The sequence below is a fragment of the Solea solea genome, chromosome 8 (assembly GCF_958295425.1).
Source record: "Solea solea chromosome 8, fSolSol10.1, whole genome shotgun sequence".
Taxonomy (NCBI): Eukaryota; Metazoa; Chordata; class Actinopteri; order Pleuronectiformes; family Soleidae; genus Solea; species Solea solea.
In genome coordinates, this window is record NC_081141.1 from 4,875,125 (window position 1) to 4,896,344 (window position 21,220).

At 42.3% G+C, this 21,220-nt stretch overlaps 1 protein-coding gene across 2 annotated transcripts; it reads right to left on the reverse strand.

Annotated features, from left to right (window-relative positions):
• Positions 1–340: 340 nt before the first annotated feature.
• Positions 341–20,477, reverse strand: si:dkey-112e17.1 (uncharacterized). Of its 2 annotated transcripts, none has more exons than XM_058635116.1 (7): positions 20,251–20,477; positions 11,936–12,912; positions 8,740–8,791; positions 6,432–6,555; positions 4,962–5,104; positions 1,937–2,155; positions 341–1,377 (listed from the first exon to the last, which is right to left on the reverse strand). In XM_058635116.1, exons 1-7 carry the CDS (start codon positions 20,329–20,331, stop codon positions 673–675), a joined length of 2,301 nt encoding a protein of 766 aa, XP_058491099.1. In that variant the 5' UTR covers positions 20,332–20,477; the 3' UTR covers positions 341–672. The 2 variants fall into 2 exon arrangements, with proteins under 2 accessions (XP_058491099.1, XP_058491098.1); XM_058635115.1 differs by having other exon boundaries at positions 1,937–2,158; positions 20,251–20,476.
• Between the last annotated feature and the right edge of the window lie 743 nt (positions 20,478–21,220).

The window sequence follows — 21,220 nt, forward strand, 5'->3', positions numbered from 1 at the left end:
TTAAAATTCCAGTTTTGTCTGAAGTTCAAGGACAAAACACGTACATGACACAAACCTTTATTGAAACTTTACATTAATTAATTACTCATTTTTAAATACTCTCGTGATTGCTAGTCCTCTCTTCTTTCTACACACGTGTATTAGTGCTGTATATGCTTTTACATTATTTTTGATTTCCCTTTTTATAACCCAGTTTCAGCCATAGGTGTGTGCGTGTGTGTGCCCTATTCCAACATTGATAATGTATGATATATCCTTTTGGATAACTATTGCGCGTTTATTAAAAAAAAAGAAAGCTGATGGAGCAGCACAAAATCCATGATGAATGAGATTATGTGTAAAGACTGGATTATGACTGAATGAAAAGCATCAAACTGGTTAATAAATCTGATTACTAAATGACACTAAGAGATGGCGGTTATGAAGTACTCGCTTAGAAAACAGTTATTTATGTTTGCATTCAGCCGCGACGTAGTAAGCAGCACGTTGTTCCATCTTTGTCCAAACACAACTTTAAAAATAAAGAAAATCATCTAGAGTGAGGAGAATATGTAGTAAATTTGCAAAAGTTGTAACATTATTTCAGAAATTTAAAGTAGCAGGATATATACTTCATAAAGGGGCACTAACAGAGTTCAGAGAATACACGACTGGCCCACCAGAGTCTCCCCCTCAGATCTGGTTGGTCACACTGCACAGCGCTGTCGAGTGAGTCAGACACAGCTGGTTGTCACTGACTGTGTTTGACTCGGTCATGGTGGGTGTGCTGGAGAGGAGTGGACTCACTCCTCCGTACACCTGGCTCCCCCATGGTCTCCACTCCGGCCGGGCCCTCTGGTTGATTGGGCTGTGGCTGACGGCTCCTCCTGCAGGCTGCTTCCCCTCGTATGTCCCCCTCACCAGTCCGTTCAGAGCAGTCGGGGCAGATGTCTGATCCAGGTGCTCGGCTGAGACCAGAGGCTGCCGGTCTTCTTCTTCAGAGATGGCAAACACTGGCACGCTGACGTGATCGCACTCACCTGGGAAATCACGCCTCTTCACGGCCTGGCTGCTCTCGATTTGACACTGGGTGGAGGAGGAAGAACTGGAGCTGGACTCTGACGGGGATCCCTGGGTCTGCGGAACCCTGGAGGCCTTTCCTGGGTCTGTTGTCGCAGGGAGCAGGCCAAAGCAAGGACCTGGGAAGCGCGAGCGCCTCAGGTTGCTGGTGGAGTTGAGACGCCGCTGACGCTGGGCAGGCTGCGTGAGTGGGTAGGAGGCGTTGCTGATGGATGAGTCAGAGATGGTGCTGTTGTCTGCCTTGGCTTCCAAGTGTATCTCAGAGAACACCTTCCTACCGTCATCTCCCCTGCAGTCAGCTGTCAAACCAGATTGAGTCTGCAATGAAAACAGTCACAGTTTTTTAGCAGATGTAATTACACTACAGGGTTCTTCCATATAATATTTAGTGTATCATAAGCCAGTATGCACAGAATTGATTTGTTGAGTATGTAAAACCTGCCTTTAGGCCCCATTCAGACCTGATATTAAAATCTGTCCCTGGTGATATGGATGAGCTCATGAAATGCAGTCGAGAAATAAATCTTGTGATAGCGCTGGCAACAAATAGCTACAAATGAGCACTGAATAGAGCAGAAGATGCTGTGAAACTGCAGCTGCTCAAAGGACGTCAGCTGAGGAGGCGGACTCTAATCCAGAGGACAGATTTCTTTCATGCACGTTCAGGAATGTGGCCGCATGCATCCTCAAACAACCTACAAATGTGGTTTTCATGCTTGGATGTGAGGACACACCACTTAGGACGGATGTTAATTCCAGGACTGAGCAGGGCCTTGCGGACAAAGTCCTGTGACATGATCCTAAAATGACAGCTCGTTTGTTCACAAAGTGGATTTTGAGACGCATTGAGAAGACATGATCAGGCTGTAGTACTGACGCTGTCCACCAGTTTGGTGAAGGGGCTGGTGGAGTTCCAGCTGCACCACTTCTTGTGCAGCTGTGGCAGTGGAGGGAGGAAGTCCTGGAAGGTGCGTACGCTCCACGCCCTTGGTCTGGCACAGCTGCTACTGTCCTTGGCAGATCTGCCTCCAGCAGGTGAGGGCCAGTCACTCGCAGGGCTGGGACCAGTGTCGCTGTGCCTCAGAAACCGCTCCTGCTGCTAAGAGTCACGGAAATGCAGACAATTAGCATCGCTCAGAACCCGTATGAAGAGGGCAAACCAAGTGGGTTTGATACTTCATTAATGTGCACAACAAACAAACCTGAGCATCTTTGGTTTGTGGACAAAAGACATTTAAGGATGTCATTTTGAGATCATTTGGGAAACGCCTCTCAACATTAAACACTTTTTCTGACATTTTATGGACCAAATAACTCGTTTATACATTTGGAAAATAGTCAGCAGATTAATAGGTTTTGAAAAATTAATAATAAATGAAATTAAAACACTGCATAAAGATAAAAATATCCGACACTGATAACAGTGGCAGTGAATAATTTCCCTTTAAATGTTAATGTAAATTGTACTGCGATAGTACAATAGTGCCAGGAAACTGGCACAAGGTATCCAGTTTTGTGACTAATTGTTGAAGTTGTGCATCACAAGGCACAATGACTAAGACATTACAGAAATGTATATTATATTTTATTTTACCAAATAATCACGGTTAGTAATGTATTACATGCTTCCTAAAAATGCTACTGATTCAGTGCAGCATCATAGTCTTCAGGCTGCCACGCTGCTGGCTGCACCTGCTACCAGGTGCAGCCACCTCACTGCTGAATTCCTTTGTACTGATCACATTTAATATAAATGAATGGATTAACCAGAAGGAACTGTACCAATTCATTTGGCCCACTCAGTCGTGCAGCCAGCCAGCTGAGCAAATGTGGCTCACCTACCAATCTATGTCCTCATTTATTAGGAAAATTAAAGCACTCGGGGGAATTGTGGAGGTTTTGGGAGCTGATTCAGTTACATTTGTTGATGTTTGTGCGTAAAGAGTACAACACAAGTACTATTTACACACCGGGCTTTATCCTTCCTGATCAGTCAGCTGCTGTTGGTCAGGGGAAGGAAGGTTTTAGGGGTTGCACCCATCAGACAGAATGGGTGTAGTTAATCCTTCACTAGCAGCTAGCTGTGTCTAGACAAGAATTAGCTCAGGGTTTATACAAAATGTTCTTTTGGTCATTAAAGCCCCACAAATACAAGATTGCAAGATTTGGGTTTGATAAATCAGGTGAAGACACAAGGTGTGTCATTCTCACCTCGAGGGTCACCTGGCAAATCCAAGTTTCTGTGTCCATGCAAAATGTCATTGTTTACAAGAGTCTGCATCGAGGACACACACAGGCAGACCACACACTGTGTGCCAAAGCGTGCATGACACACACCGACACACAAACACACACAATTAGAGCTGGGAATCTGGCCTTGTTGATAATACTCCATTAGCCCAGGCTGCAAAAAAAACGGCTTGCCAGTCCTTCAAAAAGCTGCCAGAGCCGTTTTATGCCAACTCTTATTCCAAGAGAATACAAAAGAGCGCAAAGAGAAGAATAAGACCATTGCTGCTTCCTCAATGCTCCTCCCATCATTTAATTATCCCCGTTTCCCATTTATGTCCTCGTAGTTTTCATCGCTGTACCATGCGTATGCCAATAAAATGGTGTCAGTCTTTTTGAGAACACTGGGTCAATTCAAAAAGCAACGAATGCCCTGTCACCTCTGATGTTTACTGGTTCAGGGATCATTTCCTCAGAGAGCAGAGATCACCCACACAGAGTTTGACCTTGAAATTAAACAGACACTTTATTCTCCTCCACTTACCTGGACACGGTGTCTGTAAATTTAGCAATTACATTGTCAACCGTGATCTCAATTATACGTCGGTTCTGACGTGCTAAAACTTGCCAACAAGCACTTGGTGTCATTAGTTTTGCAGATACTTCGTCATAAACCAAACTACGGAACAAGAATGACCAGAAGGTGGCGCCGGATAAAATCCGGGGAGTTTAACAAAGTCATTGCACCACCTGAGAACCACGAGTCTCTGCGTCACGTCAAAGCTGCAGTGAGTAAGTAGTTTTTTTTTAGTTGTTATTTGTGAACGGAAACAATGTGACATTATTTTATGCTGCGTCCTTCATCTGACAACAGGCTCTGTCAAGCAAAACTATCAGCAACAATAACTGACTGTATAAAAGCTGTTTTGCGCAGGAGAATTCACTTATGGCGTGTTTCCACCGGCTCTTGGTAGCGTTTCCACTAGCATAGTACCTAGTACCAGGTACTTTGTTTTAGTACCTGCTCTGGTGAGGTTCCAAGTACTTAGTAGGTACTATGCGTTTTTTGTAGTGGAGATGCAACCCGTGCCGTGCCATGGCGAGGCGAGGCGAGGCGGGACCATAGTGGAAAAGGGCCATTAGAAAATGAAGAATGTAGAATGTATTTTTTCAGATTTATTTAAATATATACGCAGCTAAGATTCCTTATCAATCAAGTAGATATTATAATATTGTGTCTAATATCATAAGTGTCATTACAGTCTATTACACTGGGGATTACGAATTATGAATATAATACATCCAATAGTTTTGGAGATGCAGTATTTTTGTCGGTACTAACCAACCAACCAACCCAGCCACACAGCCAGCTGCCAGGTGAGTACTGAGTAAACACCTTTGGATCATGTAATGTCTTAACTACAGTACATGACACTAGGGCTGTCACTAAAGATTATTTTCATTATTTGAGTAATTGTTTGAGCCAAAAAATTTCGAAAAATGTTGCACAAACCTGGAAATTATGTTTAGTTTTGTCCACAAACCAAAATGTTTTCAGTTTAAATGATTTCTTTGTTATGTGGCGCAAAGAAACCAAAGTAGTCATTTAGTCGATTAATCGAGTAACTGTTCCAGCCCGACTCATCTGCGTTGCACGTGGAAGTGGTTGTTACCGTGTGAGGGGAGAAGGGCAGCCTGCACGAGTTGGGAGCTGAAGTCGCGATGAAAACGTCATCGGCACCGATGTCGAGTTCGGTCAAACCGCTGCAGGAGAGGTCCATCTCTGCATTCTGTGAAATGTCCACAGACGCACTGACTGCAGAGACAGAGAGAAAAACAAGGCCGTCATCAGAGGTGTTTTTTTTTTTTTAAGAATTAGCAAAAAGAGACAATACAATATAAACTTTTAAATTTAAAACATTAATTAATATATATATTACAAAATAGGGCTAAAAATATGTACAGTATGGTCAAATATGTATAATATGAACTTACTGTATTAAATTGTACACTGTGCTGTCATATAAGTCTCTCAAACTCAACATTATAATAAAGTTTGCCATCAAAAGTGAATTTAATCTGATCGTCTATATGTTTGGTATAACCTGGGTTGAGCTTGTATTACTGCACGACGGAATGAACGCTTTAAAGGAAACAACACGCAGCGTCGGCTAATCTCAACCCGTGCACGTTTTTTTTTTTTCCAGGCTGTGTGTTCTGTATGTTTTGGTGTAAACTCCTGACACCATGACTTGAGCACACAGAGAAGGAGACTCTATTCCCCCGTTGTTCCAACTACTCCCAGGCTGCTTTGTGGGTTAAATGCCACAACCCACAAATCTCTCAGCCCGAGTTCAGTCCCACTGAGAGAGTGAGTGAGAGAGAAGGCTTTGGATTGTTCCAGGATCAAGCCCTTGTGCTGCTCTACAACTAATACAATTTTCCTTTCCATTGAAAATCCTATGCTGAGCCCACAGAGAGGGTTCCTCATAAATGGCTTGTTTTTTTTGAGTAATAGCTTAAAACCTACTCCTAACACAAAAGCGATTCATCCTTAGACCAGTTAAGAAAGTGCAACACTCAAGAGTAGGGTAAATCTTTCCTAGGAAAACTTCTGCAAGGAAAGAGAGATTTCCTGTTTTCCATCTCCAGAAAAAAAGCATGTGTTATTTGTTCAGAGTGAGTAGAAGAAGAGCAGGGAGGTGAGCATGAAGCACAAAGAGAGAGCAGCATCGAGTCGTGCTCGTCAGCAGAAAAGTGTCAGTCCCACACTGAGATTGACAGACATTTCATCTCCCGGCAAACATCCCAGGAATTGAGGAACACTCCTCAAACCCCAGGCTTCAACTTTGTAATGACTGCAGTAAAACTAGCCAAAAAACAAATTAATGGCAGATTTATCTTCCTCGATGTATTTTTATCATTCCTGAAATTATTTAGGAATGAAGTTTAAACCACAAATGGTAAATATGAATCAGAATGAATGACGTCCAAAGTAGTGTGATGTGACCTTTGTGCTTGCTGCAGTGGCTATTAATGATTTTCTGTCATACATGCAGTACTTTACAATAGATGAACACAATATAGATATATATATATATATATATGTGTGTGTGTGTGTGAACATTCAGCATCCTCCCCACCTGTGTGTGGTGGCCTCGCGTTGTTGTTGGCCTGCTCTGCGCTCGTCTCCAGGCTGGTCTGATTCTCCGCCATCAGTTGCAGCTCACTGACCTCGGCCCCCGTGTTCTGGACGCCCTCTGGCACCTGCAACACAGCACAGGACTGTTCACCTCATCCTGACATCCAAGGCCAAGACATCAAGGTCAGTACATGTGTTTTTCCCTGTAGGGGATGCGTGTGTGTATGTATGTAAATTATACACAACAGTGACATTTAGTGTCTGAAACAGTTACTGCAAACCCAACACTGAAAGGTGAAGTTGACAGAGGTTTCAAAAACCCAGAGACTTGCAAGGAGCTGGATGTACAGCATACTTAACTGTCTCACTGTGTGATTGATTTTTTTTTAATAAAAGAAATACTTCACCCATACCATACTTCATTTAGCTTTGTATTACTAGAATAGGGGTAGTATTTTTGAAAAATTGTGCTTCGCAACCTCAGTTTTCTTCCATTTTTCTTTGTTACGTACGTCCACCAGAGACACTTGTTCCTGTTAGCATAACTGTTAGAAAAGATGGTGGACACTGTCTGGGAAATAATTCCTTTTTTTTGTTACGTGTCCACCAGAGACACTTGTTCCTGTTAGCATAACTGTTAGCAAAGATGGTGGACACTGTCTGGGAAATAATTCCTTTTTTTTTGTTACGTGTCCACCAGAGACACTTGTTCCTGTTAGCATAACTGTTAGCAAAGATGGTGGACACTGTCTGGGAAATAATTCCTTTTTTTTGTTACATGTCCACCAGAGACACTTGTTCCTGTTAGCATAACTGTTAGCAAAGATGGTGGACACTGTCTGGGAAATAATTCCTTTTTTTTTGTTACGTGTCCACCAGAGACACTTGTTCCTGTTAGCATAACTGTTAGCAAAGGTAGTGGACACTGTCTGGGAAATAATTCCTTTTTTTTGTTACGTGTCCACCAGAGACACTTGTTTCTGTTAGCATAACTGTTAGCAAAGATGGTGGACACTGTCTGGGAAATAATTCCTTTTTTTTGTTACGTGTCCACCAGTTAAAAACTGCAACGCTAATTCCGCACTTTTTAGACCCACTCGTAGGGGGGCGGGACCTCATTCCCAGAATGTAAACAGTGTCTGCCATCTTTGCTAACAGTTACGCTAACAGCACCAAGTGTCTCTGGTGGGCACGTAGCAAAGACAAGAAGGAAGATATTTCTCAACTCAGGGGAAACTGAGGTTGGGAAGCACAATTTACTTTAAATTGTAATTTAATTTAAAAACACTACCCCTACTCTAGTAATACAAAGCTAAATGCAAATTGGTGAAGTATTCCTTTAACATGGAACCTATTTAGTTTTCTTTCTTTCTTTTATCTAACAGACATATGTAAAAACATAATATACAGTATTTTAAATATCCACTGACAACATGTATGAGACTGAAGGTTTCTGTTTTCCCTGTCCAGGAGAAAATACACCGGCTTCCGTTTGAAAAAGCCTCTGCTTTCTTCACTGCAGATTCTCAACTTTCTTCTCATCTGGTCGAGACATATTTTTGAGGGGTTAGAAGGCTTTTTTTTTTTTTTATTAATGTTTCGGCATTTCTAACCCAGGGCTGAAGCTCGCCGTGTTTGCCCCGGATGTCAAAGTGCTAAGAGCTGCATTACTGGGTTGGTGGCAATAGGTGGAGCTAAAGACAAATTTTGTGTCCCGCAATTACAACAATTAAATTGTTAATTAACTAGCTGTGATATCATGTTTCCTTCATCTCTAATCATTTTACACGTCTTAATTTTATTGCCTAATACAATATATTTCTTACATATAGCAAGTTGGGAGTTTATTGGGGACATAAACAGGAGGCAACTTCGCAGTTTGTGATGCTGCTGAATTGTATCGCATTAAACCGACCGGGTGTTTCCATGTTTTCTCCACACAGACGTCTCTCTCTGCATGAAGCAGAGATTTGCCTCGAATGACAAAAATGTTCCATCGGACGTCATGATGTAAATCATCTCCCGTGTCATCATGAGGTAGGTCTATTTTTGTTTTATGTGACCTGATGTGAACCCGGTGTGTCTGTGTGGGGAGTGGGAGCGGCTGACCTAGAGCAGTGGACAGTGCTGGCCTGAGCCGCAAAGAATATTAAAAGAAATGTCCAAGTGATCCCAGATAAAACTGTGTCTTCAGAGGAATGTCTGACAAATAAGGCAATAAGGAGAAGAAGAAGACAGGTACAGAACTTGTAGGGATGGCAGAGATTGAGAGAAATGGGGCGAGAGGCCGCACAGGAGTGTGTCTGTACCTCAGAGTTGCTGGAAGCGCAGGAGTTGGCTCTTTTTGGGCACAGCTTGGGTCTGGAAAACATGAAGCACCATGGCAATTCAGTTTGTAAGCACAAACATATCTAAAGGCCAGCTTTTGGAAATGTACACAGTTTTGGTAGGGCTGTGGTATAAATGAACACTGTCCCACACAGCGGAACTAAACCAGGATCTTTCTGACACAGCAACAGTGTATAATAGCTCCAACATACCTGTGGCTATTCACCGCTCAATAGTTGCTCTGTTGTGGTGTTGGGTGATGGAGCAAGATGCACCGCAATCTTGCATTCACACAAATGTCATGACTCCAGCAGTTCCTGTCGTGCTTGTTACTGAGATGTCATGTCTCGGGACGCACTGCTGTTACTGCGACATCATTCCAGTCATATTTTCAGAGAACACTATGGCTGATCCAGAAAGCGGTCATAATACGCATTGATTTACTTTTATTCTGCCACTTACAGCTTCTCATCAGGGACACAGAAGGCCAACGATAACAGATTATTTCACTTATGTGAAGATTAAACCCACTTACCACTTTCATTGTGGCACTTAGTTGGATATCTAACATCTGTGTCAGTTTAGTCCAAGTCCATATGAACCAATGAAGCATGCAGAAATACGTGAGCAATTTCCTTCTTGTTAAAAACGATTCTTACAGCTGAGTGAGTTCATTACTCGCCACCAGTCAACTGGCTGCAGCTCCTTCTGTGACTCTCATCCACCTCTGGCTGTTTTCTGACCAGCGGGGACTCTCGGAGTTAATCTCACTGCTGGTTTAAACCTCTGTAAGATCTCGGCCAGCTCTTCAGGCTAGCTGTTTTCCAGTGATTCCTGTAACCTCATTTAAAATTAATAGGGAACAACTGAATGTGAAAACGGAGGGTGCTCACGGGCTTGACATTTCATGGTATTGAATTTCCTGGCTTCTGAATGACTCGTGTTGTTGTTCTTGCTAATTACACTTTCATTTTTATTGAACATGTGTTTACAATTTCTCTGTCATTAATAGTTGGGGACTGTGGTGTTATTGGATCTGACAGAGTAGGAGACACTGAGCTGCATTTGAAATGCAATCTAATTATTTAGATTATGTGTAGATTGGCAGTTGGAAATCTAAATCTCCCTGGATCCTGGACTTATGGACCTGTAGGGTACAGGTGGAGAGCAGATAATATTACCAAACGTCAAACTTAACCCTCACTATGAATCCATTGTCCCCTGGGATAGAGAAGGGAATAGCTTGTAAATTACACCCTTTGATTGTCTGACAATGCTGTCGGTACCAAACTCACGTTGACATTTATTTCTCCCTGTTGTCCCCTTTTGCCCATTTCTCCACCCATTCACTTTCATGGAGCCTCCGTGTTTTGTGTGTGTGCTGGAATTAATGCCAGGTGTTGTACCTTGAATGCCCTGCCGTATATGGTAAAAAAAAAATGCTCCACATCAAGGACGCCGCACAGTTGCAGCCAAACCCAACTAATCACTAAGGGGTCACCACATCAGGGACATCCAGCCGAGTCAACATAACAAAAGGAGTGATTGTGCATGTACGAATACATGCATCTGTGTGTGTGTGTTTCCTGTTAGACCAACCCATTTTCATTCATGAGAAATCAAAATCAACAATCAACCGAGGACGTACTTTTGTTGTTTCTGACGCTGATGGGCAAACAAAGCGGCAGTGGTTTTATTAGAGAAAACTAGATACTGAACATGTCTCAACAAGTCTACAGCAGTTGGTTCGCTGTTTGGGACAAATAGATTTTTTTAGGGTTAAGGTGAAAAGTAAGAGTAGGGACGCACCAATTCAATACTTGCTATAAGACGTCAGAAAAAGAAAGAAGAGAAATCTGATGTGATTAAAGGAATACTTCACCCATTTGCATTTAGCTTTGTATTACTTAAATAGGGGTAGTATTTTTGAAAAATTGTGCTTCCCAACCTTTTTTTGTTATGTGTCCACCAGTGATACTTGGTGCTGTTAGCGTAACTGTTAGCAAAGATGGTTGACATTGTTTACATTCTGGGAATGAGGTCCTGTCCCCCTACGAGTCTTGGTCTGAGGCTTGAAACTGCAATGCTAATTCCGCACTTTTTAGACCCACTTGTAGGGGGACGGGACCACCAGTGTCCGCCATCTTTGCTAATAGTGACGCTAACAGGACCAAGTGTCACTGGTGGGCACGTAACAAAGAAAAGAAGGAAGATATTTCTCAACTCAGGGGAAACTGAGGTTGGGAAGCACAATTATTTCAAAAATACTACCCCTATTCTAGTAATACAAAGCTCGGTGAAGTATTCCTTTAAATATCACTGAGCACAGGCAACAGACAACGGTCACTGCCATGTCGTAGGTTATTTGTTATGCAGCTACAGTATTTTGTTTTTGAGAGAGTTGTTTATGGCTCGATGGTAAATGCTTCAGCACAAAGGTTCAATAACAGTTTAGGCGTTTAAAAATAAACAGCCGTGTGATTTATGTTGAAAGTAAACCATGGTGTTCACCATTTAATCTTACTTTGACTTACTCGCATGCTAACTTTTGCTAATAAACAAGTAAGGTTGATGAGGTTATTTTTGAACACTTGGAAGAATCTTTTTCAAATTTGGCACAAATTCATGTTACCAGGACCTCAAGAAGAACATTTTTGGCCACTATTCAAGAAATCCTATGTAGACTATGATCCAATACTTTTTTAATTACATTTCCTCAAATTCTTTTCTACATAAGAGTCCAAACATTTATAGACTGCATCTTCAGTGATTGGCAAATGCAGATAACCATATTTCTAATTTAGGTTTTTAAGCCTCTACCTCTACCATTTTTTTTTCTTGGATTATCCTCTGGAGACGTGAATGTCTTTAAAAACGTGATTCTAGTCGAGTATTTATGTAAATGTGAACTAGTCAGGCTTCCACAGTGGCCAAAAACCTTTTTCCCCTTGTTTACAAGGAGCAACATATGCTCATAAAAATGACCACAATTTACTTTCTCTTGAGGTCAATTTCTGTAGTTTAATCCCACATTTAAGATTGAACCCGGCAGTGTTGTTGCTATTCATTAATGGCAAACAACTTTGTTGTTTTACGCTGATTGTTGTCCTTTACTTGGATTGCCTGTGTAATTTTTTTGTGTTTGATTTCTGAACAAAGTGAACGGACTTCTGTTACCTGAAAATGATGCAGAGGGCACTTGTGAGTATCATGGCAAAGAACGCAGCTCCACTCACAGCAGCCAGGAGAGAGTCCACCTTGCTGGCTGCGGGAGTGGAGACACGATGGTCCCCCCCTGGCTCAGTCAGGTTGTGGTAATGGAAGAGAAGAGCAAAGCCGCGGCCCCAGTGTGTGGTGGTGATGAGCTCCATGATGACCTCCACCATCTCCTGCCTGGAGCCAAAAACCAGCTGGCTGGTGGGAGGGCGGTTGGAGCCACAGAACCTGGAGGAGAAGGTGATGAGGTCTGAGATGTAGAGGACATCATGAGGGCAGGCGTCTAGCACTGGCTGCTGGGTTTCAGGACTCACAGCTGGCGTGTCAGTAGTGTGTAGTGAGTGAACTGTAGTCCCGTCCACAAGTGTGCTTGGATTAGAACTTGGATTGAGGTCTCCCTTGAGGTGAGACAAGGAGGCAGAGTTGACGGTTTTGTCTCTTGAAGGTACAACACCAGGTAAAAGGAGGAGAGAGGAAGAAGGTGACAAAGGTAGGCCAGTAGAGGCATTTGCAGATCTTTTGGCAGAGTTTGAAACTTTGGTAATTTCCATCTTTGTGGACTGTTCCTGGACCACAACCTGCTTGACCTCACCATCTTGGGAGGACTGTTGAGTCTTTGCAACATCTCTGACGTTCAGAAGCAAAGGATCTTTTGCTGCTGACAAAATGTCATCTGTTGCCAAGCTGCCCGGGGTGAAAGTCACCTCTTCGTTTGCCTCTTCCTCCTCGAAATTAAAAACAGCTGAGTTTTGTGCTTCAAAGTCTTGGCTTTCAAACACATCAAAATCAAATATCTCCAGAATGAGCTGGTAATCGACAGGCACGATGAAGAGCCAAACACAGTGTGTTCCAGAAGAGTAGTTGTAGGGGAACCCGGGGGACAGAATGAGACCTTGGACGTCCACCACATCCACCTTGGCACCACAGTCAAAGTACACCTGGAATATGAACAACACTGAGTTACTGCGTCACAAATCTAAATCAGATTTTTAAGTCCGGCAACTACCACAGGGAATCATGCATTGTAATCTAGTTATTTCATGATATCCTTTCTCAGAGTGGCAATTAACGAGTCATTGTAGTCATGAGTCATGCAGTTCAACAGGTTGAACACAGAAAGCACTGCCAAGGTGAGAACTTTTGATTCACACCAGTGCCACTCAAACCAGTATTTATGACTTTGTCTTTGGCATCTTGTTTAAAGGAGTTGTGGTGGTGTTAAAGGAGTTGTGGTGGTATTATATTACACTCCGCCTAATTTCTGAGATGCATCATGTAGTCACATAAAGGCCACTAAGTGAGTTTGTTTTCCACGACAGAAGTAACAACAACCCCAGCAGCTATCGGCAAAACATACCTTCACGTTGTGCTTGCACTTCTCATTGACATAAAGCAGCTTGAAACTGAACTGTTCAACCCCGCTGTTCTGCCTCCATATCAAAGCCTGTGTTTTGCCTCTGTTGGGTAACCCTAAGGAAGGTATTTCTTCAAAACATGCTGGCTATAATTCTTCCCAGGTGTGTGGGGATGTAAGGGGGACTCAGGTCCTAAGCAGCGGCAGATGTGTGGCTGGGTCAGGAGGCTGATGACCAGACCTTTGTAGGGGGCCAAAGTGTTTATGAGCTTTCCTGTTGGACCCAGACTGGCAGAGCCCCATACCAAACAGGTAACACACCAACACCCGTGGGCAACACTTGTGGTCTGAACTGGGCTAAAAGCCCTGAAGATCACTTTGAGAATGCAGAAAGCTTAAGTCTAAGGAGCAAGACGGAGACTCTGATTGCCCTATGGACCAGAAATATATGCCCATCTGAATGTGTTTATCAAAGGCATTCCTCAGTACATATATCTACACATAATTAATAATAATGAAACGGGAGAGAGAAGTCATCACAGAAGTCATCACAGTTAAACCAAGACAAACATCCTCAGATCAGATTCATCACTTCAGGGTGCGTTCCTAGATCTGAATATATATCCTATATTTGGCCATGTGACATGAGTGAGAACAGCCATATAGGAACAGACGCCATGCCACATTTTGCTCATACGCCAAGTGTTGTTGTCATCTATCTGCACCAGCTGAAAAGCAAAGATGGAGGAGAGTGCTGTCCTCATCCACCAATCTGCAGTGCTAGCTTCCATTGCTGACCTATTTCTGACTTCAGTATCGAAAATGACATTTTGTTAAAGTTGCATGCAAAAAAAGGTCACATTTCCTATTACCTTGAAAGTGGCGAACACTTTCATGTTAATAGGAAATGTGACCTTTTAATGACACTTTTGATCTCAGTGAGTTTTAGTCCTGGTTAAATACAGGTTAAATACATACAACCAGAACGTCCCTTGTTGTTATGAATGTGAACTGTCAAATCAAATGTGAAGCAGATTTGAACAATAATATGGCTCCCTGCGTGTGTGCTGGGTTCACTCACTGTCTCATGTCAGGTCAGGTCGTTGCACCTGTGGCATCCACTATGTTCATTTTCTCATTACTTTAGATTAAATTGGATTATTTTCCAATTATACATCACGTGACATATTACACTTGCAATGCTCGTCCACTTCCCTCTAGTGAAGAATTACACAGGAACAGGTCAAATGCCATTCCTGTTGAGCTGAGGTTACGACAGAGTGAGCTGTTTTGGGGTTTGTTTGCACTGTTTTGGAGTAAGGTTGCGCAATAAGTGGGGCCACCTCACAATACAGGGGCATAACAGGGGGAACAGAAGGACAGCATGTCCCCTTTTTTGGCAAAAACACCAGTCACGAGTGAAGGTATGTTTGGTAATTCATTGTTGCTGTTCTGCTTCCATTTCCTCTTATGATTCACTCACCCTAAAATGGTGTGGTATTGTGTTAATCTGTAAAAAATATACAGATTTGCATTAATACTCAATTTAAATGAATAGTAGTATCCTATATCTGATGAAACTGTGTCATGGATGGAGGCGGTGTCATCTCTCCCACTGAGATGAGGCAGCTGGGAGGTCCCCTGCACCCAGAGCTGTGCATGCTACACTACACATTAAAGGGCCCCCCAAAGTGCCACAGTGTCGAATGGAAATAGGACATTCTTATAATGCCAAACGTCTCAGTTGGTGTTTCATCACAGGCCGCTCCACTGGCGGGCCGCTAATTATTTAAGGACATACTTTTCTCATGGTTAAACAATGGGCTTCCGCGCCGTTTTAGTCAGCCACTCCACGAGCAGGGAGGGTGGATGATATTTTAATGAAGTGATGCTAATAAGTAAAGTTTACATAAGAGTTGGCTGGTTATTGTGCCCCAGTTGTGCCACCGACAGAGGCGACCCTGCACAAAAGCACATCAAGTGAGCTTATAATTGACTAAAATGACTTGTTCAGTGAAACATCAGAGCAGCTCCTGTCATTACCAAGAGGCCCTTAACAAATCGTATTGTTCTATTGTTCTCACTTTGCATTAGAACATCTTTTTTAAAGAAAAGAAAATATGTTTCAATCACATTCCAAGACGGTATTCATGGCCGTCTAATTAGGCACCTTTAAATCCACTGATGGCTGTTTCTACAATCTTCCATTATGTAATTTAACAGCAAATATTATTCAAAGTATAAACAATTAAACCACAATTATTTCAGGTCAGTGTACTTGAGCATTAAACTAAAATATTGAAAACACCATCATTTGACAGAACAGTCTGATGTAACCGTTCACCCTAAATCAGCCTTTTTTTTGTAAACTGACAACACCACTGTGAAAACTCTGCAGCACGAGCAGGTTTTCTGCTGAAGTACCACACACACACACACACACACACACACGGTGCCTCTCATACACAAACAGCTCTGGACTGGCTCATAAACAGGCAGGCGGGCCCCTAAAAAGGGGCAGGAATCCTCACCAGCCCTGTTTACTGGAGGAGAAAAGTGACACTGCTTCACAGGCTTGGGCAGCAGCAGCAGCAGCAGCAGCAGCAGCAGCAGTTCACTCATGATGCAAAACAATCACACTCCATTTTTCAGGTCACATAAACATAACCGTTTTAAAACTTGACTCTCAGTTAATTTCCAGTTTTAAAACCGATTGATTTGATTTGAGGCGTCGGGGACCAAGACGTGAAGACGAATCAATATTCAAAATTAAACGTTACACATCCATACCATGAGCTGAAGTGCTTGAGCTCTTTGAGTGCAACAAGCTCAGGAGGGACACTAATTCAATTAGAATAAGAAAAAGTGCGACAAATGTGTTATTTCATGTGATACAAAGTAATGCAAAAGAGTGCAGGCAGACACAAGAATACAGGACAGATTAGGAAGTGCTGATCTCTTTCAGAGTTAAACCGACTTTAGAAATACATTGACTTCCCATATTATGTTATTTATATGAGGGATATGGAGTTCAAAGGAAGTGGAGTAGACCTGTGTGGATTGACCAAAGGCAGCTGCAACTCAATCTTTGCATGATGACCCATTTGCGTTTTTGTATTTTATACAGCTCCCTCCAATGGCACAGCGAGACAAGAAGCTCCTTGACGTCATACTCCACAGCTGTGAAAAGGCACTGATACTCGATTCCACGCCTTATCTCTACACTGATATCAATGCCTCTCCGGGTGGGCTCATGTCACTGGCTGCACGTTTAAGCCAGGAGGTGTGGCAGCCTGACTAAGCCCAGGTACGTCTAGGGTCACCCCCCCCCCCCCTCGTTGGCCGCTGTGCCGCCGGCTCGGCACATTTTCACCACCGTGTGCATCGTGAGTGACTTTCTGTGAAAGCCCGAGTCTGTTCGAGCAACATTTTTATTTACCGCAGCGAAGCCCGCATGAAAACACAGAACACAGGAAATTGTTATCGCTTTGGTCCTAAAACTCGCACAGATATGTTACTGGGTGGGCACAGAAAACCAGCAGATGCAGACTCTCTCTTCCATGTTTGTGGTGTAAAACCTATTAACATATTTCCTCTAAAAAGAGCTGCTGTTGCTGTGGTAGCTGTTTAAGCAGGCATGTGGAATGACCTTATCTTCAGGGTGGTTTCAACCACTGGTGAAATCATTTCCAGATTTCGGAATGTGGTCCAGTGAACGCATCCATGATAATTAGTCTTTGGGCAGCACCTCAATGAGAAGCCCCATCATGTAGACTGGGATGCACTGTACTGACAGTAAATCTGCAATTAATCTAAATGCTCCAAACATATAAGATAACATTTCCATGTGCAACCACAGGAGCAAAATTCACAGTTAATCACAGTTAATTCGGTAATCTCTTTTTTCATCCGCAAAAGACTCAATATTCTGATTTTGAGTCAGTCTCTCAGTTTCCTTTCTCTTGTATTCACAACATTAGAAGACTTAAACATAAACAAGTACAGATGATAGTTAAATCATTTGCATGCACTCAGTCACTACACGTCATGTTTGACTGCCATGTTTGTTTGGGTTAGGAAACTGTTGCAACTTGCAGAAAAGGGCTGAAAGGGCAGGATTCTGGGAAATAGTTGTTAACTGTAAAAAAAGAAGCTGTTAAGACAAACCTCTGGTTTTTTCAAAGACGTGTGCGTATTTACTCTTGGAAAAAAAAAAAAAAAACATGCTGAGCAGTGTGACTCAAATGTAGTGGGAACATGTGAGTTACCAACTCGCAGCGATTATGATCTTGACAGAGAAAAAAATGACCTCTATTGCGGTTTTCATCCACATGGAGTTTATTATCGTAAAAGAGAAGGTGCAACTTATATTGGACTTTCTCACTATGGAGAATACACACAGAAACAAATGTTATTCATACCAATATTTTAAAGAGTTTCTTCAGAAGTTAACTTATACTACATAGTATTTGTTTGCTCTCGCTCCATCTCTGGCTCTACCATCCCACCTCTCCCCCATACTGTATGTTGATCTGTTGACAGGCGGTGTATATCTGTTGTGAGATAACTCATGGGAGGAATAAGTGAATTCACAGTTCAGTGGGGTCCTACAACTCTTCAATTAGAGATGAATGTCCCCCGCTCTCCAGCCCAAATAAACCCTTGCGAAAAAGACCAAGCAGAGCAACAAAACAAGGCTCAAATTCACTTGTCCACAGTGCTGAATTGTGGACCAACAGACTTGGATGCCTCCCATTTTTTCTGAGGGGGGATAGAATAAATTCCAAGCTTGTTTATGCTGTTCCAAAAATCAACTTAATACAAACGGGGAGCGGAGGACAAAGCCATCATTTACCGTGCCCCCTCAGGCAGATAATTGCAAAGATAGTGAGCACCCTATGCACACAGGAACTAAAGCTGTGGAGGCCGACAATTCAATATACCAAGGCCTTTTGTTGTTTAGTTCTAAGAATTGTGCTGCTGAGCTGTCACTGTAGATCAGCGGAAGAGGACGGCTCTTGACAGGTGGAAGCCACAGAGCTTCTCCTCAAAGCAAACGTTGTCTGGATGACCTGCAGGAGATCAGAGCCAAAACCTAAGGGTAATCACTTTATGTTATGACACCAGTCAGTGTCTCACATGGGGGGGGGAAACTACTCAATGTTGCATCCCATAAATCAAAAAAAAGGAAGAATGTGTGGTCAGACAACTGGGTGGGTGGTGCAATTTACTGTTTGGGTAGTTGGATACAATGAAATTTGACAGGAAAACAGATACTAGAAAGTACAATAGAAAGTGCCCATCATTGTCATTTTGACACAAGTCCATTTCCAACACAAGAATAATATACAGTGCAGTTTTTCCTGAGCAATGACATAGTCCACCCCGCCTCTGTCTGACGGAACAGTTCTGTTTGGTAAAGTATGGTGTGTAGTTTTGGGTGTTTCCTATTAGGACTATTACCAAATAACCAGCCCCAACCATTCCATTTTTGGCACATGTTTACCAGTAAACATGACCTGACAAGTCCTCTCATCCTTAGTCACATGTAGTTATTTTACTGATGCAGGCATTTACATCATCCAAATTATAAAATGACCACGTCAGGTTATGGCGTCAAAACAAGAGAGGACACAACCAAGAGCCACCATGGACAGCAGTGAACCTGACCTGAGCTCTGTCTCCACCACAGGATACGTCAAAACATGTCCAACGTGAATGACAGCCTCGCTGAAGGTGAAACCCCACCAAAGTAGAAATCCCTGACTGTTTGTGTTTATGTTAGTCGCAGCAAACTCGATCACCTTGCATGCCAAGAGTGAAAGCTCAGGAATTAGCCACAGTGAGTGTGAGAAGTGCAGCATGAGGTTAATATGCTCTCAATGTGGTTCTCATTTCAGCAGTTTGGACTCTGCATGCCATTCTCTAACTCTGTGAAGTGCATAAACATCAAAACATGCCTGTGCCATCAAAACATCCATTTGAAGAGCCCAGAGGATATACTGCTCCAGTCCCCCAGCTTTGAAATATAGCCTTAAACTTTCATAATTGTGTTGTGAATGGCAAGGGTGCAAGAAAGTATGGCTGGGGCTCGTGCTGAAGTTTTGTTTTTCTAGAATTGGCAGGGTTTTTGGCTGAGAAATAAATGTTGTGTATATTTCATAAAATAAACAATATGAGACTGAAGCACTTTCAGTCAATTTAGGGCAACAGTAGTGTGTGCGCCGAACGACGCGGATTTGCTGGCTACATTTTATGGACACATAACAACTATATGACAATTTTGACAGCCAATTAATTGAACGTAGTTTGTTAACTACACAGCAAGTCGCAGTTTCAGAGGCAGCAGCAACCCTGCGCTTTCAGATGGTACTGTCTCAAGTCCCAAACACAACGTGCGCGAAACCCCAGGTTAAAAAAATGTACATTTCGAAATAGCATCGCAAATAACACGCTTTTCGGAAGTGAAATACATAAGCGTTGACGTTTTTCGAAGAAGGGCAGTTCTCTGTAATAATCGGCGTGCGTGTTACCCAACAAAAACACATAAACAGTGTTTAAAACCAAACTTAAAGAAGCTGGCTTACACTAGCTACAGCCTACTACGGCGCACTGTTGTGATAGTACAAAACTGTGCTCGAGGAGACGAGCTGAATTTGTTTTTCAAATGTAGCTGATAAAAGTCTTCTTTTGTCTACCAGATATATGCCGAAGTGAACACTGGCACCCAGCTTGTCTTAAAGTAACACGCTGCAAGTTGCGTGTGATAATTCAATTTGCAGAGAAGCAAACAACTGTTGAATAACAGAATTTGCGAACGGAGTTCGACGATTGATTCTCTGCATGGAAGTGAGCACAGTACTCAGGGGTAAAAGTTAGTCAATTATTATTTTTTTCCCTCTGTGACCAAATGTCAACTTACCTTCTGGGCAACGCATCCCATCACGAAGAGTAGATATGTTGTCACAAAAACGTGCTGCCCAGGCGACGTGACACAACTCATTTTCCACTGATTGATCCTTTTTTTTTTTGTTGCTGCGACGCACAGTGAACCGTGTCCTCTGCTTCCCTCTCATTCACCTGAAGTGAAGGGTGCGCGCTTCCATCGTTCATAGGCGAACTCGAACACAGGACCAGACCCCCAACTGACAACTCCACTCCTCACCCTGATCCCAAATAACACATTCATGTCATTTATTTTTATTTATTTATTTACTTATCTGAGTAACTTGCATTTAATCAGACAAGTGTCTTTCACTTTTTCAAAATGTTATTGCCACTTTCATTTCGTGTTATCACAAATACTTACCACAAAAACAGTATAATTTTGATGAATTAACCCATAAGAGTTCCCTCAACATCCTGACTTATTTGTTCCTAGGGGCAAAAAATGTCACCTTCCCCCAAAACAGCTGTAAAAATACTATATATTCATATTGTTTTCCACTTTAAACAAGTCAATATTTTAAAACTACTTCAGCCTGAAATATACATATAAAATATTAATTATATTTTTGGGATTTTAACCCTTTAAAGGCCAATGTGTTTACACTACTGTTTTCTATAAAAAAAAAACCTACCATAAATTCAATAAAATACATTTCAAGGAGTATTTGGTTGTTATTATTAGGCTGCCACTGATTGCTATAGACGTCAATTCGACCACTGCTCTGAAAATGGCTGACAGCCAATGAGTTAAGATGGCTCAATGATTGGCAGCAACATTCATTTTGATGCGTTGTTGTTGTTGTTGTTTTACAGTGCCACATTAAAACATTTTTTTAAAGCGATTGAAAATACTACTTTTGATCCCACGTTTACTTTATGTTAAGATTTCATCTTGGACTACTAGCAGTACATTTAAAATGAACTAGTGTTAAATTTAAATGAAC

Excerpts from the sequence above, each read along its gene's own strand:
- si:dkey-112e17.1 (XM_058635115.1), bottom strand. The coding sequence starts at position 20,331 with ATGAGTTGTGTCACGTCGCCTGGGCAGCACGTTTTTGTGACAACATAT. Across the intron at positions 12,913-20,250 it reads TGGGATGCGTTGCCCAGAAG|GTGTACTTTGACTGTGGTGC; the intron begins GTAAGTTGACAT and ends TTCATATTCCAG. Across the intron at positions 1,378-1,936 it reads TCACCAAACTGGTGGACAGC|ACTCAATCTGGTTTGACAGC; the intron begins GTCAGTACTACA and ends TTTTCATTGCAG.